This window comes from Calidris pugnax, unplaced genomic scaffold (assembly GCF_001431845.1).
Source record: "Calidris pugnax isolate Ruff unplaced genomic scaffold, ASM143184v1 scaffold246, whole genome shotgun sequence".
Classification (NCBI taxonomy): Eukaryota; Metazoa; Chordata; class Aves; order Charadriiformes; family Scolopacidae; genus Calidris; species Calidris pugnax.
In genome coordinates this window covers 2674251-2698735 of record NW_015090989.1, presented here as the reverse complement: position 1 = coordinate 2698735, position 24485 = coordinate 2674251, and the positions used below count along the sequence as shown (strand labels likewise).

At 35.7% G+C, this 24485-nt stretch overlaps 1 protein-coding gene across 1 annotated transcript in view; it reads left to right on the top strand.

Moving 5' to 3' along the window:
* Positions 1-24485, top strand: part of RPGR (retinitis pigmentosa GTPase regulator) — a 66089-nt gene that overhangs the window by 14788 nt on the left and 26816 nt on the right. Inside the window, exons 6-8 of the mRNA XM_014954070.1 lie at positions 609-758; positions 9928-10086; positions 24202-24357. Of these exons, the coding sequence (XP_014809556.1) occupies positions 609-758; positions 9928-10086; positions 24202-24357 (465 nt within the window). The remainder of the gene's footprint in view (positions 1-608; positions 759-9927; positions 10087-24201; positions 24358-24485) is intronic.

Below are 24485 nucleotides of genomic sequence, written 5' to 3'. Positions count from 1 at the left end.
TTTTTCATGTTGTTTGCTACCTATTTTTTTGTTTTTGCTGCTGCCATTGGTCTTTGTGTCAACAGAGGCAGGTCTTAATAAACCTGAACAGTTAATGTGATAGTTTAAGGAGAGCAAAATGAAGCTGGGCAATATAATCACCTGCGAAGAGAACTGAAAGATAAGGCAAGAATAAGTGGAATGTGTACCAAAGTCAGAACAGAGAATAAGTTTGGAAAATGAAGAAGTGATGACTTGCTAGTAGAAATGAGAAGATGCCTTAAACACACCATAATATTTTCTTACTGACCTCTGGCAACTACGTTGTTATATATGCTCAATCTTAGTCTTTTTGAAGGAATGTTTTTACATAGTAATTTTCCTGTTGCTATTTATGGTCTAATGTCAGTTGATTAATAAGTGTTCTGTGTCACTTTTGAAAAGCTTAAGGGATACCCTCTTACTTCAGACTGTTTTGTTGCATTGTGCTAAATACCTTTTTATGTCCCTGAAAGCATAACATTTAGTAGTGTCATACACAGAGTTTATGAAATGCGCTTAAATGGGTAGACGAACTTTTTATTAATTTTGGTTTTAAATCTGTTAACTGTCTATTGTCTTCATTTTAGAGGATGGGCAGCTTTTTGTGTGGGGTGACAATTCAGAAGGTCAGATTGGCTTGGCTGATAAAGCCTATGTCAGTGTCCCTTGTCAAGTGGATGTTGGAAAACCTGTTTCTTCTATATCCTGTGGATATTATCACTCTGCCTTGATAACAGGTAAGAGAATGGGAATAGCAGTTAGTGGAGACAAGTCGATAGCTTTCAATTTATTGGATTTGTATAGGTAGCTAATGAGGCATTCATTACTTTTGAAACTAGGTATGCCATAGTTATTAAAAGCTGCCAAGTGGCAGACAGTAATCTACATAGTTTTGTATCACATTGGGAGATTTTACCAGAGACAGGTTCTCTAAAACATGGTTCTACTTGATTTATTTGGGAAACTTGTATGTAATCTACTATATAATTGTATATTATTGATGAACTAACAATTTTGTGAGAAAAAAATGCAGTTAGTTTTCTGCATTTGCACATTGTTGTGCAAAAGTATATTAGAAAGAATTACTATCTTGCCACAGTTCATATTCATGAAGGTTATGACAAATGTTGTGCATTAATATCATGGTTTCAGTAATCCAACTTTTATGGAGATTGTTCATTTTTGTGATGATCAAATCAACTTTGTTTTCTCTAGAAATGTAAATATTGAATAGATTTACTATGTCTTGCGGAAAAATTAATCTCATTTGCCAGTAGTCCAAGATTGTCGTCAAAGTTTGATGTTATGTATTAAATTTTAAGTTTTGAAGCCAGTTAAACAAGGCTATACATGATGTGAGGAGAGGGATATGTTACAGTGAGTTGGTGTCTGATCTCCAAAGCAACCCATCTCTCTTGGTTTCCACCTCTCTCTTCCCACCTGTGTGTTGGTTCCAAAGTGATGATGCGGCTCATTTTTTAATAATGCCAGTATGGGTAAATTTATCACTCAGTACTGATGGTATTGTATATGAGCAGCCATGAACTCCTCACAGCCGTATAGATTTACTTTATTTAGCTTTACAGTTTAGTCCCCTCAGAGTAATTAAAGATTTCAAAGGATCAATAGTTTTGATTGGAAAGCTTTTACTGGGTAACCAGGAACTATTCCGTCAGATACTTTTCTGAGATTACTTGATAAATGTTACTTTTCCACATACAATATCTATACAGCTCTCTGAGAATATGCTATTAACAGAATGAGAGCTTCGTATGCTAGACAAATACTAATTAGGTGTTATGCTGGTAGCGTTCAACTTCTTTTATAAGTGCTTTCTAACAGTGAATGAAAGAGATGCCTGTGACTGATCATGAGCTCAGCACCTGTTCGGAAATCTACAGCTTCCTGAACTCAAAATAAATGGAAAAAAAAAACAAGAAAAAAGATCCTTACTTCAAGGGTCTAGGAAGAAGATGTGTATTTCTGCCTTAAAGCCAAGAGCAGAAGCTCTGACAAGATTGCAGTGGGATGTAACAAAAGCTCTCATTAGAAGAAGGGTTGAAGGCCAAGCTTCTAAGAGCCAGGAGAGAACAGTGTGTGCCAAGTGCTCTAAGGAAGCGGGAACTTTTAATGGAGGAGTATGAGAAAAAAGGGTTGGGGTAGCAGCTGAGAAATGGAGCCTCTTAAAATATTACTAGAAGATGAAATGGTTATTACCTGTGGAAACGGGGAGTTGTTGAACCTGTTACTGTTTAAACAGGCCTGGGTGCAAGATGGAAAATCTTAACTTTCAGCCTTAGTATCTGCAAATCCTGCACAAATTGGGCTTCAATCTATTTTGCTTAAACTATGGACATGCAAATGGCCTCTTTTGTGGTGAAAAGAGAAATATTTTTTTATTATTTTCCTTTAGGCCCTTGCTGCTAGTTTTATTTGACTGATGCTTTAACTACCATAGAAATTTAGTGTTGGACATCCAGGTTCTTTTTTACTGAGTTGATCTTCTGTTGCACTAGTGTCAGTGTATATCCAGCCAGTGTTTACAACCAAGGGGTTTGCATTTAATCTAAGTGTGCCATAGTCACACATTATTTTAGCTATGAAGTTAGCCATTAAGTTATGAATTTGGAAGTTCTGCAAGTTGAGTCTATTTGAATACAAATGTAGTTACCTTCTTTTTCTTACATTCTTCCTAGTGAGGAAGGAAGTCAAGGTACTATGCTGTTAAAAGATTTTATTTTATTTTTTTTTAAATGGTGATTCTTTTAGTATTATGCGGATTCTTTTCTCACTAATGGAAAACACTTGCCTGTAGGGCTTGTTGGACTGGCTCAGAATAGTCATTCACATTCTCAGTATTCTGCCTCTGAGGGGTGGTAGAACATAGCAAAATAGATAATTATGGAGTATTTGGAATATTCACATTATGGGGTTAGGGTTTTTTTCCCAATAATTGCCATTTGGCCATTGAATTATACCTTGAAGTATGTTTGAAAGTTTGCCTCACACAAGGAGTTTGCTGTGTATTTTTATTGTATGATTTTATCTTGTGTACTAGAAATTAAAGTGAGTAGTGTTGCTTTTAATACATATTCTGGAAGAAATACCTGGAAAATAAAGTGGTTCTGTATTTCCATAAATTAAATTTGAACTATTCAGGTGAGTGTATAATCTGTATTAATTCCCTCAAAATCAATAAAGTATACCAGAGGAACTTTTTTAGATTGTAGTTGCTTTTACTATGGTAGAAATGGGAGAATGTTGATACAAAGCTTTCAAACCTGTAACTTATCTGTACTATACTTATATAACTATATACTTATATAACTGTACTATAGAACTACTACATTTTGACTTTTTAGACATGACTTGTACATAAAAAAGCATCAAATTATATACTATCTTTAATAATAAAACATAGTTGCAGAATGTAGGACTTGATACGTGTTGCTGGGTGAACTGATGAGCACGGCACCATATGGTTCCCTTTCTTAATATATTTACATTTGACATAAACTGTATACAGGGTAAGCAAACTGTTAGGATCACAGTCTTATCTGGATTAAAACTAGAAGGTGGTTAATGAGGCTACTGGAATACAGAGTGTGGTCGCAGAGTGCCCTCTCCAGGGCAGGATGTTCATTAATAAGTGACTATTGAGAAAAAAAGTGGTGAAAGTAGATTCCAGGTTTGGTGTTTTTTTTTTTTTTCTTTTTCTTTTTAGACTAAAGTTGTTATTTCTTTGAAACAGCTGGTTTTAGAAAAGAGTTTTTAGTAGGCATTTATCTTTAAGGTGTTTAACTGCTTTAAAGCCAAGTGCAATGGCAATGAAAAGTAGAGTAGAATCCAGATGCAAACCTGTAGTAGATAAAAGCATGTTTTATAGAAATTGTAGGGCATTCAGCCATCTGAATTTGTACTTCAGTTCTACAGCCCTCCCCTGTGTGTTTGCCCATCCTCCCCTCCATCCTCCACCAAGTTTCTCAATTCTGGTAGTTCCATGAAGATGATTTGTTACCTTTCTTACTTTTGCTTTTTGGAATGCCTTCTTTGCAGACAGTAATTCAACTACTAAACCATGCCAGTCACCCTTGCTTGATTAGTCTTTGACCACACTCACTCAAGAGGGGACAATTTTTCAGAAAGCATTAAGCTTGGCAAGCATTTGTAGCTCATTTGTTCACTGGAGGAGATAAAGAGCAGGAAAAGACCATACTATCTAACCACTACTGTGGTGTCCACAGCAGAGTTACATTTGTGGATCCAGAAAGGAATTGAATATATTAGACCTCTTCTGGTGTTACCCCTGCCTGAGCTGTTACTATAAGCAAAGTGAAGATAGATTCTCACTGAGAAGGTGTCTCTTCATAGAGAGCTTTCTGAGTTCCTTGAATACCTTTTTTAATGTACTTTGTCATTATTTTTAACAATCAATTTTAGAGATCATCCATTCCACAAACACTTCCATGCTCAGAATTTCAGAGTTTGAGGTGGTTTCAACCAATTTAGTCTTGAATAAATGCTTCTTTTTTTTTTTTCTCCATTTATTTAAGGGATCATAGAGTGATTCAATTATTTTGTCTACTGCCCTCATTTGCCACTAGCCAGGTCTCTTTTCTTTGCTCATCTGCAGTATGTGCATTTGCCATTGAGGGGCAAAGATAGCTTCCCATTTACTTGCCCATTTCCTTGACATGCTCCTGTGACCTAAAGTTTAGTGATACAGAAAATGTGCCACACTAGGGGAAGTTCAACATGTGCGGATGTGACTCATATGAGAGGAGAAAATGAATTAACCAGGTTCCATTGTGAACAGAATGTCCTTAAAATGCAGATGTAATGCACGCAGTACTTAATGTCCTTAAAATGCAGATGTACTGCATGCATACTGTACTCAAAATTTATCTGGGTTTGACTGGATTCTTTTTATGCTTGATAGCTATTCTTCATAGTTTTTAGTCTACTATTTGCCTTAAAGGGATGTGTAATGTATTCAAAAATTGCTTTAATAAATGGGTTTATCTTTGTTAGCTGGATTATTAAGTTGAAAAAATGTAATAAACTTGATTAGTTTGGGAAGTCAGTGGAAGCTTGGCCATTTGAATCTCTAATCCTATTAATTAGATTCTGATTGGATTAATATTTGCAGTGCAGCAATGTTTTCAAAGAAGTGCTGGTCTCTTTGAGGAGAATTGCAGTTAGCTCCCAAGTGCTTTTGGGGGTTTATCAGCTTGTTTCTAGAAATATATGGCAAATCCAAGAGTATTGAAACAATCCTTACCTTCCAAAAATTAGAAGTTTCTTTTTGTTGTTGGGTTTTTTCCTTTCTTTTCACTTAGAATCCCTAATAAAATCTCTGTCAATGGAATGTTTTGGCTGTAGGAAGCCTCACATTGCAGTTGATATTGTTGTTAATTGGGCTACTGTTTTAAAATAGAAAACTGATGCTGCTGCAAATAACTGCAAAGTATCAGCCTGTTCAGAGTATTTCTGAATGTAGGTATAAGGATGAAGATCAGACTAAAACAGAAAAACAAACTGAGCAGAGAACCCTAAACACAGTCCATAGTTTAGAAATGAAATGAAATGGCATATACTTTTCTGCAGCTGTATCATCTGCTGTTTCTTACAAAACACAGACAGGTTTAAATGACTGCAAAGCACCTCTTAGAAAAGAAGGGTAGAAGAATGCAGCAAAGGTATTTCTGCACAGATACATGCAGGTAAATGAAGTGTTACGATATTATTGGTTTAGTTTGTGTGCACAGGAAAGAAAGTGTCAGAATGATAGAAAAAATAAGGACAGCTGGGAGGATGGGGTTACACCTCTGATGATGATTGCTGGGAAATACATCTGCTATCCTGTTTCATCATCTCATTGAAGAGAATATAGCTCTGTGAATAGATTGTGGGTGGCTACTCTTAATAGTCTGAGCCCTGTGAAACCTTGCAGGAAGCTTGACATTGAGTAAGATTGAATTATTGTCAGTTGGTTGCCTCTCTGTGCAGTTAGAGCATTCAGTAAAGATAATAAGTCAAGTTACTAGCCTTAGTGGCCCAGGAGCATAGTACTTGGAGGATCTGTGCTGTTGTGAGAGGCAGAAGTGATTCTGGAAAATACAGAAACCGTATAAAATAGTCTGGGGTTTCTTTGACTAGGACAGAGGCTAAATTTCTTAGGTCTTGTGAGCTTTACAAATGATGATTGTGCCATCAGTGTTAGGTTCTAAATCTTAGGTGGAAGTGCTGAGTTGCAACTTTATGTTGAGGCGTAGGACCCATTCTCCATTTAAAGCAGGAATTCGGCTGTTATGAAAAAAAGTCCTTTTTACAGTTTTTACTCTTTGAATATGTCATACATTTTCTTCAGAATCATCAAGTTAATTGATAAATTTATGCATTTAAATAAATTTGAAGCTGATGTATCTTAAGAAGTGATTAATATCTTTTTTTTTTTTTGGTCCTGAATGAACTTTATCATAAAATAAGAGACATACTTAGAATCATAGAATGATTTAGGTTGGAAGAGACCTTAAAGATCATAGAGTTCAAACCCCCGTGCCATGGGTAGGGACATCTTCCACTAGACCAGGTGGCTCAAAGCCCCATCCAGCCTGGTCCTGAACACTTCCAGGGATGGGGCATCCACAGCTTCTCTGGGCAACCTGTTCCAGTGTCTCACCACCCTCATAGTGAAACATTTCTTCCTGAGATCTAATCTAAATCTACCCTCTTCCAATTTGAAGCCATTTCCCCTCATCCTATCACTGCGTGCCCTTGTAAGAAGTCCCTCTCCAGCTTTCTTGTAGGCCCCCTTCAGATACTGGAAGGCTACTATAAGGTCTCTTCTCCTGGCTGAACCCCAACTCTCTCAGCCTGTCTTCATAGGAAAGGTGCTCCAGCCTTCTGATGATCTTAGTGGCCCTCCTCTGGATCCACTCCAGCAGGTCCACATCCTTCTTGTGCTGAGGGCTCCAGAGCTGGACACAGTGCTCCAGGTGGGGTGTCGCCGGAGCGGAGCAGAGGGGCAGAATCACCTCTCTTGACCTGCTGGCCACATTTCTTTTGATGCAGCCCAGGATATGCTTGGCTTTGTGGGCTGTGAGTGCCCATTGCTGGCTCACGTTAAGCTTCTCATCCACCAGCACCCCCAAGTCCTTTTCCTTCAGATTCTCCCTGTAGTTAAAATTCACTGAAAACCTATCCTTCAAGCTTCGTTCATAGAAAGTAGGTAATAATTTAGGTGATTTTTTTTTTTTTGCTTATTGTGGACTGTTGATACCAAAGGTAACATAAATCACAGATAAGCATGACTGCTCCAGCATCACTTCCTCTGGGAGGAGAGGAGGAGAAGCACTGCTTTATTAAAATGCATAGTAGTTTAAGGGTTTTCAGAATGAATCAAAGCCTTTCTGATGGAGGGTCCTGACAACAGCAGTCTTTGCTGCTCTGTTCTGTGCTCCCACTGCTGTAGTCACTCTTCAGCACAAAGTAATCCAGAGCCAAGTGCCACAAAGAAAAAATAAAAGATACGGCTAGCAAAAGAGTTCTATAGAAAACAATTTTGAATCTAGTTTATCTATTGGATTTAGCAGATGTCTTAAATGAAAATGTATTACTAAGTAGTTGTCCCATAATTACACAAAATTAAGAAGCAGTTTTGTAACCTGAAATTCTTGCTCAGTTTTTATTAATGCAAAAGGAAATGTTAAATGAGTGTATTGCCAGGGTAAAGTTCAGGGAGATTCAATAAAAATGACACTTTTCTTACAGACACCAGTTTTGACTTTCTTGTCATCAGAATTAAAAATTCAAAAAGATAAAATTCCTTTCCTGTCTTGGATTGTTATGCCCAAGTTTTAATAAACTTCAGTTTTAAATCATATCCTTCAGTTTTTATTAACTTGGTCTTAATAATTTGACCAATTTAATTTGCTTTTTAGAATGCATATGCAGCTTCATTTTTTCTACTTTACATTTTTATTCATACTTTTACTTTTAGCTCTTTCATATTTCCTATTTCTGTGTAGGCTTATTTTTTTGGTTGTTGCCATCGTCCTTAAATTCCCAAATTTTAAGTTGTGGCTGACAAAGTGCAAGAAAAAAGCACCAAATGCAGCAGCTGTGCAAATGGAGGATTATTTACAAAGCCTAACAGAAAACTACTAATGAGCTTCTTTTCTTATTGCTCTGCCTGTGCTCAGTGGAGAGAGGAACGGACTTCTGTAATGCTGAATCCTGAACACCTAAGTAAGGCTTCAGCTTTGACACTTTCTTTGAGCTCATCTCTTTTCACTGTCTGTGGGGAAAGATCAGCATTTCTAAGGTTAACCCAACTTTCACGTTGGCAAGGAATTTATCGCTTTTGACTAAGAATCTCTCAGATACTTGTGCATCAGTAGTGCCTCTAAATGCTGTAAATTTGTGGACACTAAATGTAGCCCTCTGCAAACAGTAAATGTAGCTCTCTGAAAGTAAAAGTACATTTTGTACTGAAGTACAAATCTACATGTTTCCAAAAATATTATAGATGGGTGCTTCTGCTGACTGAGCTTTAATAACGGAGTATACGTCTGGGGTTTGTTATTATGTTCATTATGTAACTGTAGCTCTCTCTTCACATTTCCTTTAGCAGCTCCTACACTGGTTTAGACATTTCTTTATCTTGGACTAGCTCCATGTGAGAGTTTTGTCTATCCTTGTGCTTTGTCGTATCCAATGGGATTAAAAGCCAAACTTTTTCTAACTTAATAGTGTACAATGATTTTTTTGGTAAGTAATTTCAAGTTTAGATTGTGGGCTACAGTATGATATGAGGACACTACTCCACAGATGGTCTTTTCAGGAGCGGAGAACACTCAGCTATTAACCTGGAGCTTTCCTGGCAGTAGGGTATGGTTTCTACCTAAACCTCACTCTGACCTGTTAGAATGGCTGGGGGCCCTTTGCATGGAAAATCAGAAATATAGATGTAGATAAATTGTAAAAAAAAAAAAAAAAAAGATGTAGATAAATGTAAAAATTAGATAAAATGTAAAAGAAGTAAATAAATGTAGATAAATTGTAAATATAGCAATAGAAAGTACATTTTACATGTTCCATTTTTAACTATGATAGAAGGATATATAGAATGCTGTCTTTAATAATAATTCAGTCTTACATAGCAATGAAAAAGCAAAGGGAGTGATTGGAAAAGATAAAACAAGGCAAACCTAGAAATAAAGTTAATTACCCAAATTTGGGATTGAACAGTTTTTGAACTGGATTCTTAAAAAGTCTGGTCAATGAGAAGAGTCTTCTTGTATGATTATGTAGCAGATCAGAAAGAAGTTAGGGGGAGAGATCTGCAAAAACCTCTCAGTATTTTCTTGAACTTAATTCTGGTGGAATTATTGGTATGGAACCGCTGCTCTATTCCTGTTGTTGGATAAACAGTTCTCTTGCTGTCCAGACCACACAGTTTCATGTCATCTACTCTGCATTTTGCTTTTTTTCTATATATCTTACAAGAAGAAGGTGTAGATTTTCCATGAAAATTCCATGCAAGACCATTTTCTGTTTTATTGAGATTCTTAGAAGCAACTTTGGTTGACATAAATACTGATTACAGAGGGAATTCTAACCTCTCAGGGGGATATATATGGTTTTGTTTTTCCCTTGGCTAGGTTCCTTGCAAGCTAAATTTTGTAGTTCTCATCTTGGAGAGGGGCTAAAATTTAGCCCCTTCTTGTCCCATCAAAGCAGATTGTTTTGCACAACTGTTTGGATATTATACAAATACGTTACATTGTCCCATAATGTTCATACACTTTTCTATCTTACTCATTTGTGTCTGCAGCAGCCTTGACAACCCAGCCTTGCTTCTGATTCATGCTGGAAATCCTGCTCTGTTCTCTATTTACACAGGAGATGGTGAGCTCTATACTTTTGGAGAACCTGAGAATGGGAAACTAGGATTATTGCCTGAACAGCTGAAGAACAATAGAGTCCCACAGCCCGTACTGGGAATTATGGAAAAGGTGAACAAGGTTGCTTGTGGTGGAGAACACACAGTGGTGCTAACAGGTATGCAGTTTAACCACCTTTTTTACAGCCCTATAACTTAATTGGTAAACTCAATTTACTGTGAAGAATTTACATCCCACTGAAGAGTAAGACGCTGTAGTGTTCCTAACTGGAAGACTTGTACATCGAAGAGGTAGAAATGCATTTAACAGTTAACCCTAATGAATGCCTGTGCAATGCTATGCTGCGCATATGATGAGTCAAGCTGCAAGATTCTCCTTTGGGAGTTTTCCTATTTCCTATTTCCTATGAAGACGAAATAACAGGAGCCAATCCAGGAAATAGTGCAAACATTTATCTACATTTCAATGCTTTTGTCTCTTTTCTTCCACCAACATGCAGTCTTACCCTGGCAGTATTCTATGTCATAACATAAATTTCTTTACATGAAATCAGATTATCATTATTAGGAAAAAAATTACCATAAATTTGGGGGCAGCAAATGTATAAATCGTAGCATTATTTTATGGGTTATAGAGTGAAGTTCTGCAGAAAGAATTTGATTATCATTATTGATTATTTTTTTAACCATAAATCTGAAGCAAACCAATAGATACTTTGTTTTAATAGTATTTCATGTGATAAAATTTCATTATAACAAATGACCGTTACAGAGATTTAGTAGGGCAATGGAGACCTGGATGACATCAGCATTATAGTGAAATCTGTACAAGAGCTAGAACAAAGAGGCAAAATATAAATGCCAAAAACCAAATACAGTGAAGAAAACACCATAGTAAGTCAGTATGTAAGATTTACTTGCCTATGGAAATAGATTTTGTAGTAGAAGGCAAATAAGAAATTCATTGCTGGCTTAGCTGCCAGTTGATGATGAAAGTGCTGAGATTCAGAAGATCCAGCTGAGTCAAGAGAAGAGGAAAGCAATGTTTCCCAACAAAGTACAGTTGCCTGTAGTTGTTGTGATGAGTGAAAGGTCAGATAGATGTTTTTTAATGTAATTCGGCTATTATTAAATAGGCTACAGGTATGAACTTCTGCCTAAGACACTTAGAACAAAAGAGTAGAGAGGATAAAGGAAATACTGTCTCAAGTGAAAGATACTTCATTGGAAGTGTTGACATACAGAAATTTTTCTGACTCAAAACAAAATTTGGGAAAAATACTTGGGGAAAAAAATGGGAAAAGAGATAGATTTGGACACTGTGATCATTTAAAAAGTGAGTGTAGATATATGCATTATAGGCTTTGCACCAGAAAGTTAACTTGAAATCAGTAGTGAAGTGTATATTGCATCTTGAGATGAAGTGGTGTGGGCACAAGTTGAGAATTCTGATGAGAGAGATCTTTAAAGAAGAGCAGAAACATTTATACCTCTTTCAAGCTCATTTTCCTAAATTAAGAACGTAGTACAATTTTGAAGAAATTCTGAATTTCATGTATTGTCTTCTGTGAAAATGAGTGCTGTTTTGCTTTAGTGACACAATACATACTGATGAATACTCATCTTTTCAGAGTCTTTCCAGTTTTTCAGGGTGTGTAATTTCAGTGTTAAAAAATAAGAAATGAGTGTCTGCTATTGCATATTCCTCTGTTTCATCTATTTCTTTTAACATAGGAATAGGATAGGAAAAAATGTTATATGGAGAAGCTGTTGCACATTTTGTCTTATTTCTCGTCATCATTTCTACTTAGGGTTTATCAAATTAGAAGAAGGCATAATCCAGTTATCTTACTGTGTACGAGGCAAGTTTCTTCCTGGCTCTCATACATAATTAGTCTGTTCCAAAGCACTTCATTTGATTTCTTTTTTATGACTGTCTTATCTATTCTATTGGCAATTTTGTATGGTAAGAACCACTGTTATCTAGGTTATTAAATCGAATTACTATTTGGAATCTCTCCAGCAAGTATCAGAGTAAATGATAGAAAGGATATATAATTCATTTTTTTTCTCTGAAACTCCAAAATGGGAAAAAACAAAACCACTGTTATCTAGGTTATTAAATCGAATTACTATTTGGAATCTCTCCAGCAAGTATCAGAGTAAATGATAGAAAGGATATATAATTCATTTTTTTTCTCTGAAACTCCAAAATGGGAAAAAAAATTTTTTTTTCCAAAGAACAAAAAATTAAACTGTTGAGCAATGATTAGGAAAAAAAAACACTTCTTAAAGATACAAGGTTTTAGAAATGTTGAATATAGTATTGGAAACCATCTTCTCTACAAGTCTTATTGTTACTTCTGCCTTTAATATTTGCAGTTGTTCTAGAGAATGAACAAAATGGCAGTTAAAAGTTCTGTCATGCAAAAACTTTCTCTCACTGTAGCAGCACAAACTTACTCATTACATGACAGTCTATCAGCCAGTTCAAGAAGATCATATCCTCATCTCAGATGACTTAATGCTTCCTACTGAAAATGAAAGCTGTTGGTATTGTGACTTTCAAAAGAAATGTGAGAGAGCAGCAATCCCAATTTGCGTATTTTTTCAATAAAGCTTTTAAAAAGTAGAGTAACAATAACTTTTGAATCTAGAAATTGGAGAAGAAACAGATGATTGGGAGTGGCCTTAGTATCTTCCATTTTTTCAGATTATGACAGATTGTCTGGGAATAATCCTCTGTATAAAAGCGTGTATTACCTCCTTTTATTCTCTGAAGGGAGGGAGTCCTTCGAGAATAGATCATTTGACATAACAATACACCACACTAGTTAGTATGTAAAATGTTGGATTTTTCATCTTCTGTCTCAAGGTCTTTTAAAAGGAAGTCAAGATACCCTTTTGACAGTGAATGAAATGGATGAAAAAGCTCTACATTTTCATGACAGAACTGACTGTTCAAACCACATACGATTATCTAGATTTTTCAAACCATTGTTAAATCTGTATACTATTTATACTGAAATCCCCAAATCCAATTACTAGCTTTATTAAAACTAAGTATTCTGTTGACAGCTTATTTTTATAGTAATTTTTTTCAGCAGAAACTGTTTAAAGCTGTAGTAAGAGTGAATAGCCCATAGACATAATAGGAGTAGTAGTAATATTAATACTAATTAATATTAAAATAAAGTTAAAGGAAAATTAATCTGTGTGGATTAAGATATAAGCATACCTGCGTGTTTCTGGTTTTCTTCTGTGAATTTTAACTTTGTATGCTTAAATACATAGCAAAGAATGGGTGGATCTTAAAAGCACTCTTGGAGCTCACTCAGTTCTTTTCAGCAAATAACGTGTTAAAAACAAATCTGAAAGCTATACAGATTTTTGCCAGGCGATTAAAGAACTGTTATATACTCTAGAAGATACCTGCAAAGGTGGAAGATGGATGGTTGCAGGGAAATACGCCTGTTCATCCATAAAAGAAAATTCAGAAACTAAAGAGGAAGCAGTCCTAGCGCTCAAGTACTGGAGGTCACTTGGAACAGTGAAGCCATTGGCTTCTGGGCAGGCTCTGAAACCATTTCTCTTCATCCTTCAAGGGCACTTCTCATGGGAGAGGCAGCAGTTCCCAAACCTGCCTGTCAGGACTGAGCTGGCTCACCACATAGTCAGGTGGCCAGCAGAGACAGTGCAAGTGGGGACTGAAGAGAGAGAACAGGGGAGCAAGATCTGCCCTTTTGCTGGCAGTACATTTAATTTGTGTCGTCCAACCGTATCTGTACTGGGACTGAGAACAGTAAGAAGGTGGCAGTGGGGCTGTATCCGCCTTTGGAGTTGTGCTGTCAGCAAATTCATTTGCAAATTCAAGCTCAGAATGATGAAATTCACCTCTGTCATTTTATCACTAAGTCTATGAAGTTGCTTGCCAGAGATTTCTCTTTCCATGTATTTTTAAAGACATATTAGAGGAAATACCTCATTTCTGCTAGATGAGATTATTACTGAGATTATTATTCTGGGCTCACTTCTGCACCAAAGCAGTGAATCATTTAAGAAAGGTGGAAGGTTTTTGTCTTCCCATGCCTTGATAATTGACTAATAAGTGATTTTTAGAAGAAGCAAATTTAGGTGCTCTGGGTCTATAGGAGCAGTAGAAAAAATCATTCTTCTTATAAAGGCAGTCTAACCTGGTTTTGGATTCTCCTCATTGTCACTAGAAATTGGGAAAATAAAAATTTCGTGTACTTTTAAACTTAGAAGTTGAGATCATCTCCCTCTGAACACCAACGCCTTTTTAGAGGTCTAACATTGCATGTTTCAAGTTAGGATTAAAGATAATATGAAAAAACTCCAACTTCACTCCAAATAATTATGTTAATCAGGTAAAATCATATAGTTTGAAAATTACAGGATCTGCCAGTTTCCAAATGCAGTACTTTTAAACGGAATTTAAGGAATAAGCCATTTACTAAAATGAAGATGAGACTTCAGTTTGCTTAGAGAAAGCTCCTGTCTTTCAGCAGTAGTTTCGCGCTTTCTTATGCAGAAAGTCTAAATGTTACAGAAAATTACTTCTTGTTTTACCTTTTAAAGATCCTGAGGTGGTTTTGCTTTCTTGCACTAAAATTTCCAGCAGAGGGAGCTTTACTATTATGTTTAGTAAAAAAAAACAGCTTTACTGAATAATTTTCATCTACAGTCTGAAAAAATGTGAGACCGTTGTGGGTTTTTTTTTTTATGGTGTGAATTCATGACATCTTAATATATAACAATATAAAAGGGGCAGAAAGGGCAAACCCTTTCCGAGAAAGAACATTTCCATACATAGTGTTACAGAAAAAGGGACAGGGAATAAAATTCCAGGAAAACTTCTCCTTTTCCCAAAAAAACATAGTCTTTGAATTTCCCTTTTCAAGCGTGATCTCATCAAGATTTCCAGGCTTCACAGTCTTTCCTTGTTGTGATGGAGTGCCAGGGATGGACACACCAATAATCTTTATTGCTTTGGAGAAGCTCTCATTCTTTTTCCTGGCACAGACAATGAATTAAATGAACAAAATGTAAATGTGGAAAGATGATTATTCTGTCACAAGATAACACAATTATAGTGTTCTCTGTATTTAATGCAGGGTTCATTTGGTAGCTGAACAGAATACTGAAACCTATTCTGTTACTGTTCCAGTCTATTAATTTTTGGGTCATAACAGTGCACGTGCAGATACTCAGAAATTAAGATGAGACTATTCTACTTGAAAATGCATATATATGTAAACACAGTGATTTTGAATTAATTGCAGTGTGTAAACTCCCATACTGCTGATTGTTGGCTGATATTTTGTGTACATATGATCAGTGCATTGCTTTGCATTTATGTTAGAAAATATATTGCATATTGAACCATTCAGAATTCTTGTCTGTATATTTTTTTAGTGCTTCATTGCCTGTTTTCTTATTTATTTTGTTCTTAATTGATAAATTTAATTCATTAGTTGATACATTTTTTAACTGATAAAACATTGCTTTTTTGAGGCTTTGCATGGAAAATCAGAAATATAGATGTAGATAAATTGTAAAAAAAAAAAAAAAAAAGATGTAGATAAATGTAAAAATTAGATAAAATGTAAAAGAAGTAAATAAATGTAGATAAATTGTAAATATAGCAATAGAAAGTACATTTTACATGTTCCATTTTTAACTATGATAGAAGGATATATAGAATGCTGTCTTTAATAATAATTCAGTCTTACATAGCAATGAAAAAGCAAAGGGAGTGATTGGAAAAGATAAAACAAGGCAAACCTAGAAATAAAGTTAATTACCCAAATTTGGGATTGAACAGTTTTTGAACTGGATTCTTAAAAAGTCTGGTCAATGAGAAGAGTCTTCTTGTATGATTATGTAGCAGATCAGAAAGAAGTTAGGGGGAGAGATCTGCAAAAACCTCTCAGTATTTTCTTGAACTTAATTCTGGTGGAATTATTGGTATGGAACCGCTGCTCTATTCCTGTTGTTGGATAAACAGTTCTCTTGCTGTCCAGACCACACAGTTTCATGTCATCTACTCTGCATTTTGCTTTTTTTCTATATATCTTACAAGAAGAAGGTGTAGATTTTCCATGAAAATTCCATGCAAGACCATTTTCTGTTTTATTGAGATTCTTAGAAGCAACTTTGGTTGACATAAATACTGATTACAGAGGGAATTCTAACCTCTCAGGGGGATATATATGGTTTTGTTTTTCCCTTGGCTAGGTTCCTTGCAAGCTAAATTTTGTAGTTCTCATCTTGGAGAGGGGCTAAAATTTAGCCCCTTCTTGTCCCATCAAAGCAGATTGTTTTGCACAACTCTTTGGATATTATACAAATACGTTACATTGTCCCATAATGTTCATACACTTTTCTATCTTACTCATTTGTGTCTGCAGCAGCCTTGACAACCCAGCCTTGCTTCTGATTCATGCTGGAAATCCTGCTCTGTTCTCTATTTACACAGGAGATGGTGAGCTCTATACTTTTGGAGAACCTGAGAATGGGAAACTAGGATTATTGCCTGAACAGCTGAAGAACAATAGAGTCCCACAGCCTGTACTGGGAATTATGGAAAAGGTGAACAAGGTTGCTTGTGGTGGAGAACACACAGTGGTGCTAACAGGTATGCAGTTTAACCACCTTTTTTACAGCCCTATAACTTAATTGGTAAACTCAATTTACTGTGAAGAATTTACATCCCACTGAAGAGTAAGACGCTGTAGTGTTCCTAACTGGAAGACTTGTACATTGAAGAGGTAGAAATGCATTTAACAGTTAACCCTAATGAATGCCTGTGCAATGCTATGCTGCGCATATGATGAGTCAAGCTGCAAGATTCTCCTTTGGGAGTTTTCCTATTTCCTATTTCCTATGAAGACGAAATAACAGGAGCCAATCCAGGAAATAGTGCAAACATTTATCTACATTTCAATGCTTTTGTCTCTTTTCTTCCACCAACATGCAGTCTTACCCTGGCAGTATTCTATGTCATAACATAAATTTCTTTACATGAAATCAGATTATCATTATTAGGAAAAAAATTACCATAAATTTGGGGGCAGCAAATGTATAAATCGTAGCATTATTTTATGGGTTATAGAGTGAAGTTCTGCAGAAAGAATTTGATTATCATTATTGATTATTTTTTTAACCATAAATCTGAAGCAAACCAATAGATACTTTGTTTTAATAGTATTTCATGTGATAAAATTTCATTATAACAAATGACCGTTACAGAGATTTAGTAGGGCAATGGAGACCTGGATGACATCAGCATTATAGTGAAATCTGTACAAGAGCTAGAACAAAGAGGCAAAATATAAATGCCAAAAACCAAATACAGTGAAGAAAACACCATAGTAAGTCAGTATGTAAGATTTACTTGCCTATGGAAATAGATTTTGTAGTAGAAGGCAAATAAGAAATTCATTGCTGGCTTAGCTGCCAGTTGATGATGAAAGTGCTGAGATTCAGAAGATCCAGCTGAGTCAAGAGAAGAGGAAAGCAATGTTTCCCAACAAAGTACAGTTGCCTGTAGTTGTTGTGATGAGTGAAAGGTCAGATAGATGTTTTTTAATGTAATTCGGCTATTATTAAATAGGCTACAGGTATGAACTTCTGCCTAAGACACTTAGAACAAAAGAGTAGAGAGGATAAAGGAAATACTGTCTCAAGTGAAAGATACTTCATTGGAAGTGTTGACATACAGAAATTTTTCTGACTCAAAACAAAATTTGGGAAAAATACTTGGGGAAAAAAATGGGAAAAGAGATAGATTTGGACACTGTGATCATTTAAAAAGTGAGTGTAGATATATGCATTATAGGCTTTGCACCAGAAAGTTAACTTGAAATCAGTAGTGAAGTGTATATTGCATCTTGAGATGAAGTGGTGTGGGCACAAGTTGAGAATTCTGATGAGAGAGATCTTTAAAGAAGAGCAGAAACATTTATACCTCTTTCAAGCTCATTTTCCTAAATTAAGAACGTAGTACAATTTTGAAGAAATTCTGAATTTCATGTATTGTCTTCTGTGAAAATGAGTGCTGTTTTGCTTTAGTGACACAATACACATCTTTTCAGAGTCTTTCCAGTTTTTCAGGGTGTGTAATTTCAGTGTTAAAAAATAAGAAATGAGTGTCTGCTATTGCATATTCCTCTGTTTCATCTATTTCTTTTAACATAGGAATAGGATAGGAAAAAATGTTATATGGAGAAGCTGTTGCACATTTTGTCTTATTTCTCGTCATCATTTCTACTTAGGGTTTATCAAATTAGAAGAAGGCATAATCCAGTTATCTTACTGTGTACGAGGCAAGTTTCTTCCTGGCTCTCATACGTAATTAGTCTGTTCCAAAGCACTTCATTTGATTTCTTTTTTATGACTGTCTTATCTATTCTATTGGCAATTTTGTATGGTAAGAACCACTGTTATCTAGGTTATTAAATCGAATTACTATTTGGAATCTCTCCAGCAAGTATCAGAGTAAATGATAGAAAGGATATATTATAATAATTCATTTTTTTTCTCTGAAACTCCAAAATGGGAAAAAACAAAACAAAGAACAAAAAATTAAACTGTTGAGCAATGATTAGGAAAAAAAAACACTTCTTAAAGATACAAGGTTTTAGAAATGTTGAATACAGTATTGGAAACCATCTTCTCTACAAGTCTTATTGTTACTTCTGCCTTTAATATTTGCAGTTGTTCTAGAGAATGAACAAAATGGCAGTTAAAAGTTCTGTCATGCAAAAACTTTCTCTCACTGTAGCAGCACAAACTTACTCATTACATGACAGTCTATCAGCCAGTTCAAGAAGATCATATCCTCATCTCAGATGACTTAATGCTTCCTACTGAAAATGAAAGCTGTTGGTATTGTGACTTTCAAAAGAAATGTGAGAGAGCAGCAATCCCAATTTGCGTATTTTTTCAATAAAGCTTTTAAAAAGTAGAGTAATAATAACTTTTGAATCTAGAAATTGGAGAAGAAACAGATGATTGGGAGTGGCCTTAGTATCTTCCATTTTTTCAGATTATGACAGATTGTCTGGGAATAATCCTCTGTATAAAAGCGTGTATTACCTCCTTTTATTCTCTGAAGGGAGGGAGTCCTTCGAGAATAGATCATTTGACATAACAATACACCACACTAGTTAGTATGTAAAATGTTGGATTTTTCATCTTCTGTCTCAAGGTCTTTTAAAAGGAAGTCAAGATACCCTTTTGACAGTGAATGAAATGGATGAAAAAGCTCTACATTTTCATGACAGAACTGACTGTTCAAACCACATACGATTATCTAGATTTTTCAAACCATTGTTAAATCTGTATACTATTTATACTGAAATCCCCAAATCCAATTACTAGCTTTATTAAAACTAAGTATTCTGTTGACAGCTTATTTTTATAGTAATTTTTTTCAGCAGAAACTGTTTAAAGCTGTAGTAAGAGTGAATAGCCCATAGACATAATAGGAGTAGTAGTAATATTAATACTAATTAATATTAAAATAAAGTTAAAGGAAAATTAATCTGTGTGGATTAAGATATAAGCATACCTGCGTGTTTCTGGTTTTCTTCTGTGAATTTTAACTTTGTATGCTTAAATACATAGCAAAGAATGGGTGGATCTTAAAAGCACTCTTGGAGCTCACTCAGTTCTTTTCAGCAAATAACGTGTTAAAAACAAATCTGAAAGCTATACAGATTTTTGCCAGGCGATTAAAGAACTGTTATATACTCTAGAAGATACCTGCAAAGGTGGAAGATGGATGGTTGCAGGGAAATACGCCTGTTCATCCATAAAAGAAAATTCAGAAACTAAAGAGGAAGCAGTCCTAGCGCTCAAGTACTGGAGGTCACTTGGAACAGTGAAGCCATTGGCTTCTGGGCAGGCTCTGAAACCATTTCTCTTCATCCTTCAAGGGCACTTCTCATGGGAGAGGCAGCAGTTCCCAAACCTGCCTGTCAGGACTGAGCTGGCTCACCACATAGTCAGGTGGCCAGCAGAGACAGTGCAAGTGGGGACTGAAGAGAGAGAACAGGGGAGCAAGATCTGCCCTTTTGCTGGCAGTACATTTTATTTGTGTCGTCCAACCGTATCCGTACTGGGACTGAGAACAGTAAGAAGGTGGCAGTGGGGCTGTATCCGCCTTTGGAGTTGTGCTGTCAGCAAATTCATTTGCAAATTCAAGCTCAGAATGATGAAATTCACCTCTGTCATTTTATCACTAAGTCTATGAAGTTGCTTGCCAGAGATTTCTCTTTCCATGTATTTTTAAAGACTTACTAGAGGAAATACCTCATTTCTGCTAGATGGGATTATTACTGAGATTATTATTCTGGCCTCACTTCTGCACCAGAGCAGTGAATCATTTAAGAAAGGTGGAAGGTTTTTGGCTTCCCATGCCTTGATAATTGACTAATAAGTGATTTTTAGAAGAAGCAGATTTAGGTGCTCTGGGTCTATAGCAGCAGTAGAAAAAATCGTTCTTCTTATAAAGGCAGTCTAACCTGGTTTTGGATTCTCCTCATTGTCACTAGAAATTGGGAAAATAAAATAATTTCCTGTACTTTTAAAGTTACAAGTTGAGAACATCTCCTTCTGAACACCAATGGCTTTTTAGAGGTCTAACATTGCATGTTTCAAGTTAGGATTAAAGATAATATTAAAAAACTCCATCTTTACTCCAAATAATTATGTTAATCAGATAAAAACATATAGTTTGAAAATTACAGGATCTGCCATTTTCCAAATGCAGTACTTTTAAACAGAAGTTAAGGAATAAGCCATTTAGTAAAATGAAGATGAGACTTTGGTTTGCTTAGAGAAAGCTCCTGTCTTTCAGCCGTAGTTTCGTGCTTTGTTATGCAGAAAGTCTAAATGTTACAGAAAATTTCTTACTTCTTGTTTTACCTTTTAAAGATCCTGAGGTGGTTTTGCTTTCTTGCACTAAAATTTCCAGCAGAGGGAGCTTTACTATTACGTTTAGTAAAAAAAAACAGCTTTACTGAATAATTTTCATCTACAGTCTGAAAAAATGTGAGACCGTTGTGGTTTTTATTTTTTTAATGGTGTGAATTCATGACATCTTAATATAACAATATAAAAGGGGCAGAAAGAGCAAACCCTTTCCGAGAAAGAACATTTCCATACATAGTGTTACAGAAAAAGGGACAGGGAATAAAATTCCAGGAAAACTTCTCCTTTTCCCAAAAAAACATAGTCTTTGAATTTCCCTTTTCAAGCGTGATCTCATCAAGATTTCCAGGCTTCACAGTCTTTCCTTGTTGTGATGGAGTGCCAGGGATGGACACACCAATAATCTTTATTGCTTTGGAGAAGCTCTCATTCTTTTTCCTGGCACAGACAATGCATTAAATGAACAAAATGTAAATGTGGAAAGATGATTATTCTGTCACAAGATAACACAATTATAGTGTTCTCTGTATTTAATGCAGGGTTCATTTGGTAGCTGAACAGAATACTGAAACCTATTCTGTTACTGTTCCAGTCTATTAATTTTTGGGTCATAACAGTGCACGTGCAGATACTCAGAAATTAAGATGAGACTATTCTACTTGAAAATGCATAATATTAAAATAAAGTTAAAGGAAAATTAATCTGTGTGGATTAAGATATAAGCATACCTGCGTGTTTCTGGTTTTCTTCTGTGAATTTTAACTTTGTATGCTTAAATACATAGCAAAGAATGGGTGGATCTTAAAAGCACTCTTGGAGCTCACTCAGTTCTTTTCAGCAAATAACGTGTTAAAAACAAATCTGAAAGCTATACAGATTTTTGCCAGGCGATTAAAGAACTGTTATATACTCTAGAAGATACCTGCAAAGGTGGAAGATGGATGGTTGCAGGGAAATACGCCTGTTCATCCATAAAAGAAAATTCAGAAACTAAAGAGGAAGCAGTCCTAGCGCTCAAGTACTGGAGGTCACTTGGAACAGTGAAGCCATTGGCTTCTGGGCAGGCTCTGAAACCATTTCTCTTCATCCTTCAAGGGCACTTCTCATGGGAGAGGCAGCAGTTCCCAAACCTGCCTGTCAGGACTGAGCTGGCTCACCACATAGTCAGGTGGCCAGCAGAGACAGTGCAAGTGGGGACTGAAGAGAGAGAACAGGGGAGCAAGATCTGCCCTTTTGCTGGCAGTACATTTAATTTGTGTCGTCCAACCGTATCTGTACTGGGACTGAGAACAGTAAGAAGGTGGCAGTGGGGCTGTATCCGCCTTTGGAGTTGTGCTGTCAGCAAATTCATTTGCAAATTCAAGCTCAGAATGATGAAATTCTCCTCTGTCATTTTATCACTAAGTCTATGAAGTTGTTTGCCAGAGATTTCTCTTTCCATGTATTTTTAAAGACTTACTAGAGGAAATACCTCATTTCTGCTAGATGGGATTATTACTGAGATTATTATTCTGGCCTCACTTCTGCACCAGAGCAGTGAATCATTTAAGAAAGGTGGAAGGTTTTTGGCTTCCCATGCCTTGATAATTGACTAATAAGTGATTTTTAGAAGAAGCAGATTTAGGTGCTCTGGGTCTATAGCAGCAGTAGAAAAAATCGTTCTTCTTATAAAGGCAGTCTAACCTGGTTTTGGATTCTCCTCATTGTCACTAGAAATTGGGAAAATAAAAATTTCGTGTACTTTTAAACTTAGAAGTTGAGATCATCTCCCTCTGAACACCAACGCCTTTTTAGAGGTCTAACATTGCATGTTTCAAGTTAGGATTAAAGATAATATGAAAAAACTCCAACTTCACTCCAAATAATTATGTTAATCAGGTAAAATCATATAGTTTGAAAATTACAGGATCTGCCAGTTTCCAAATGCAGTACTTTTAAACGGAATTTAAGGAATAAGCCATTTACTAAAATGAAGATGAGACTTCAATTTTCCAAATGCAGTACTTTTAAACAGAAGTTAAGGAATAAGCCATTTAGTAAAATGAAGATGAGACTTTGGTTTGCTTAGAGAAAGCTCCTGTCTTTCAGCCGTAGTTTCGTGCTTTGTTATGCAGAAAGTCTAAATGTTACAGAAAATTTCTTACTTCTTGTTTTACCTTTTAAAGATCCTGAGGTGGTTTTGCTTTCTTGCACTAAAATTTCCAGCAGAGGGAGCTTTACTATTATGTTTAGTAAAAAAAAACAGCTTTACTGAATAATTTTCATCTACAGTCTGAAAAAATGTGAGACCGTTGTGGGTTTTTTTTTTTATGGTGTGAATTCATGACATCTTAATATATAACAATATAAAAGGGGCAGAAAGGGCTTTACTGAATAATTTTCATCTACAGTCTGAAAAAATGTGAGACCGTTGTGGTTTTTATTTTTTTAATGGTGTGAATTCATGACATCTTAATATAACAATATAAAAGGGGCAGAAAGAGCAAACCCTTTCCGAGAAAGAACATTTCCATACATAGTGTTACAGAAAAAGGGACAGGGAATAAAATTCCAGGAAAACTTCTCCTTTTCCCAAAAAAACATAGTCTTTGAATTTCCCTTTTCAAGCGTGATCTCATCAAGATTTCCAGGCTTCACAGTCTTTCCTTGTTGTGATGGAGTGCCAGGGATGGACACACCAATAATCTTTATTGCTTTGGAGAAGCTCTCATTCTTTTTCCTGGCACAGACAATGAATTAAATGAACAAAATGTAAATGTGGAAAGATGATTATTCTGTCACAAGATAACACAATTATAGTGTTCTCTGTATTTAATGCAGGGTTCATTTGGTAGCTGAACAGAATACTGAAACCTATTCTGTTACTGTTCCAGTCTATTAATTTTTGGGTCATAACAGTGCACGTGCAGATACTCAGAAATTAAGATGAGACTATTCTACTTGAAAATGCATATATATGTAAACACAGTGATTTTGAATTAATTGCAGTGTGTAAACTCCCATACTGCTGATTGTTGGCTGATATTTTGTGTACATATGATCAGTGCATTGCTTTGCATTTATGTTAGAAAATATATTGCATATTGAACCATTCAGAATTCTTGTCTGTATATTTTTTTAGTGCTTCATTGCCTGTTTTCTTATTTATTTTGTTCTTAATTGATAAATTTAATTCATTAGTTGATACATTTTTTAACTGATAAAACATTGCTTTTTTGAGGCTGATGTCATTTCACTGTCATTTGGCTATGAAAAAGCAGGTTATAATGTATATATCAGCATATTTGTTGTTAACTTTGCCTCTACATTTTCAGAGACAGACGTATATACTTTTGGACTTGGACAGTATGGGCAGCTGGGACACGGTACTTTTATTTTTGAAACGTCAGTACCAAAGTCTGTGAAACACTTGAGGAGGCATAAAATATGTAACGTTACGTGTGGGGAAAATCATACTGCTGTAGTTGCAGGTATGTAAGTGAAAAAGTCTGAAATACACTTCCAGTGACTCTGTATTATACTGTAAAATCTTTCTTTATAAAATGAGGAGTAGAAAAGACATTTGCAGGTTTACTAGTTCTAATGGTTAAATGAGTGA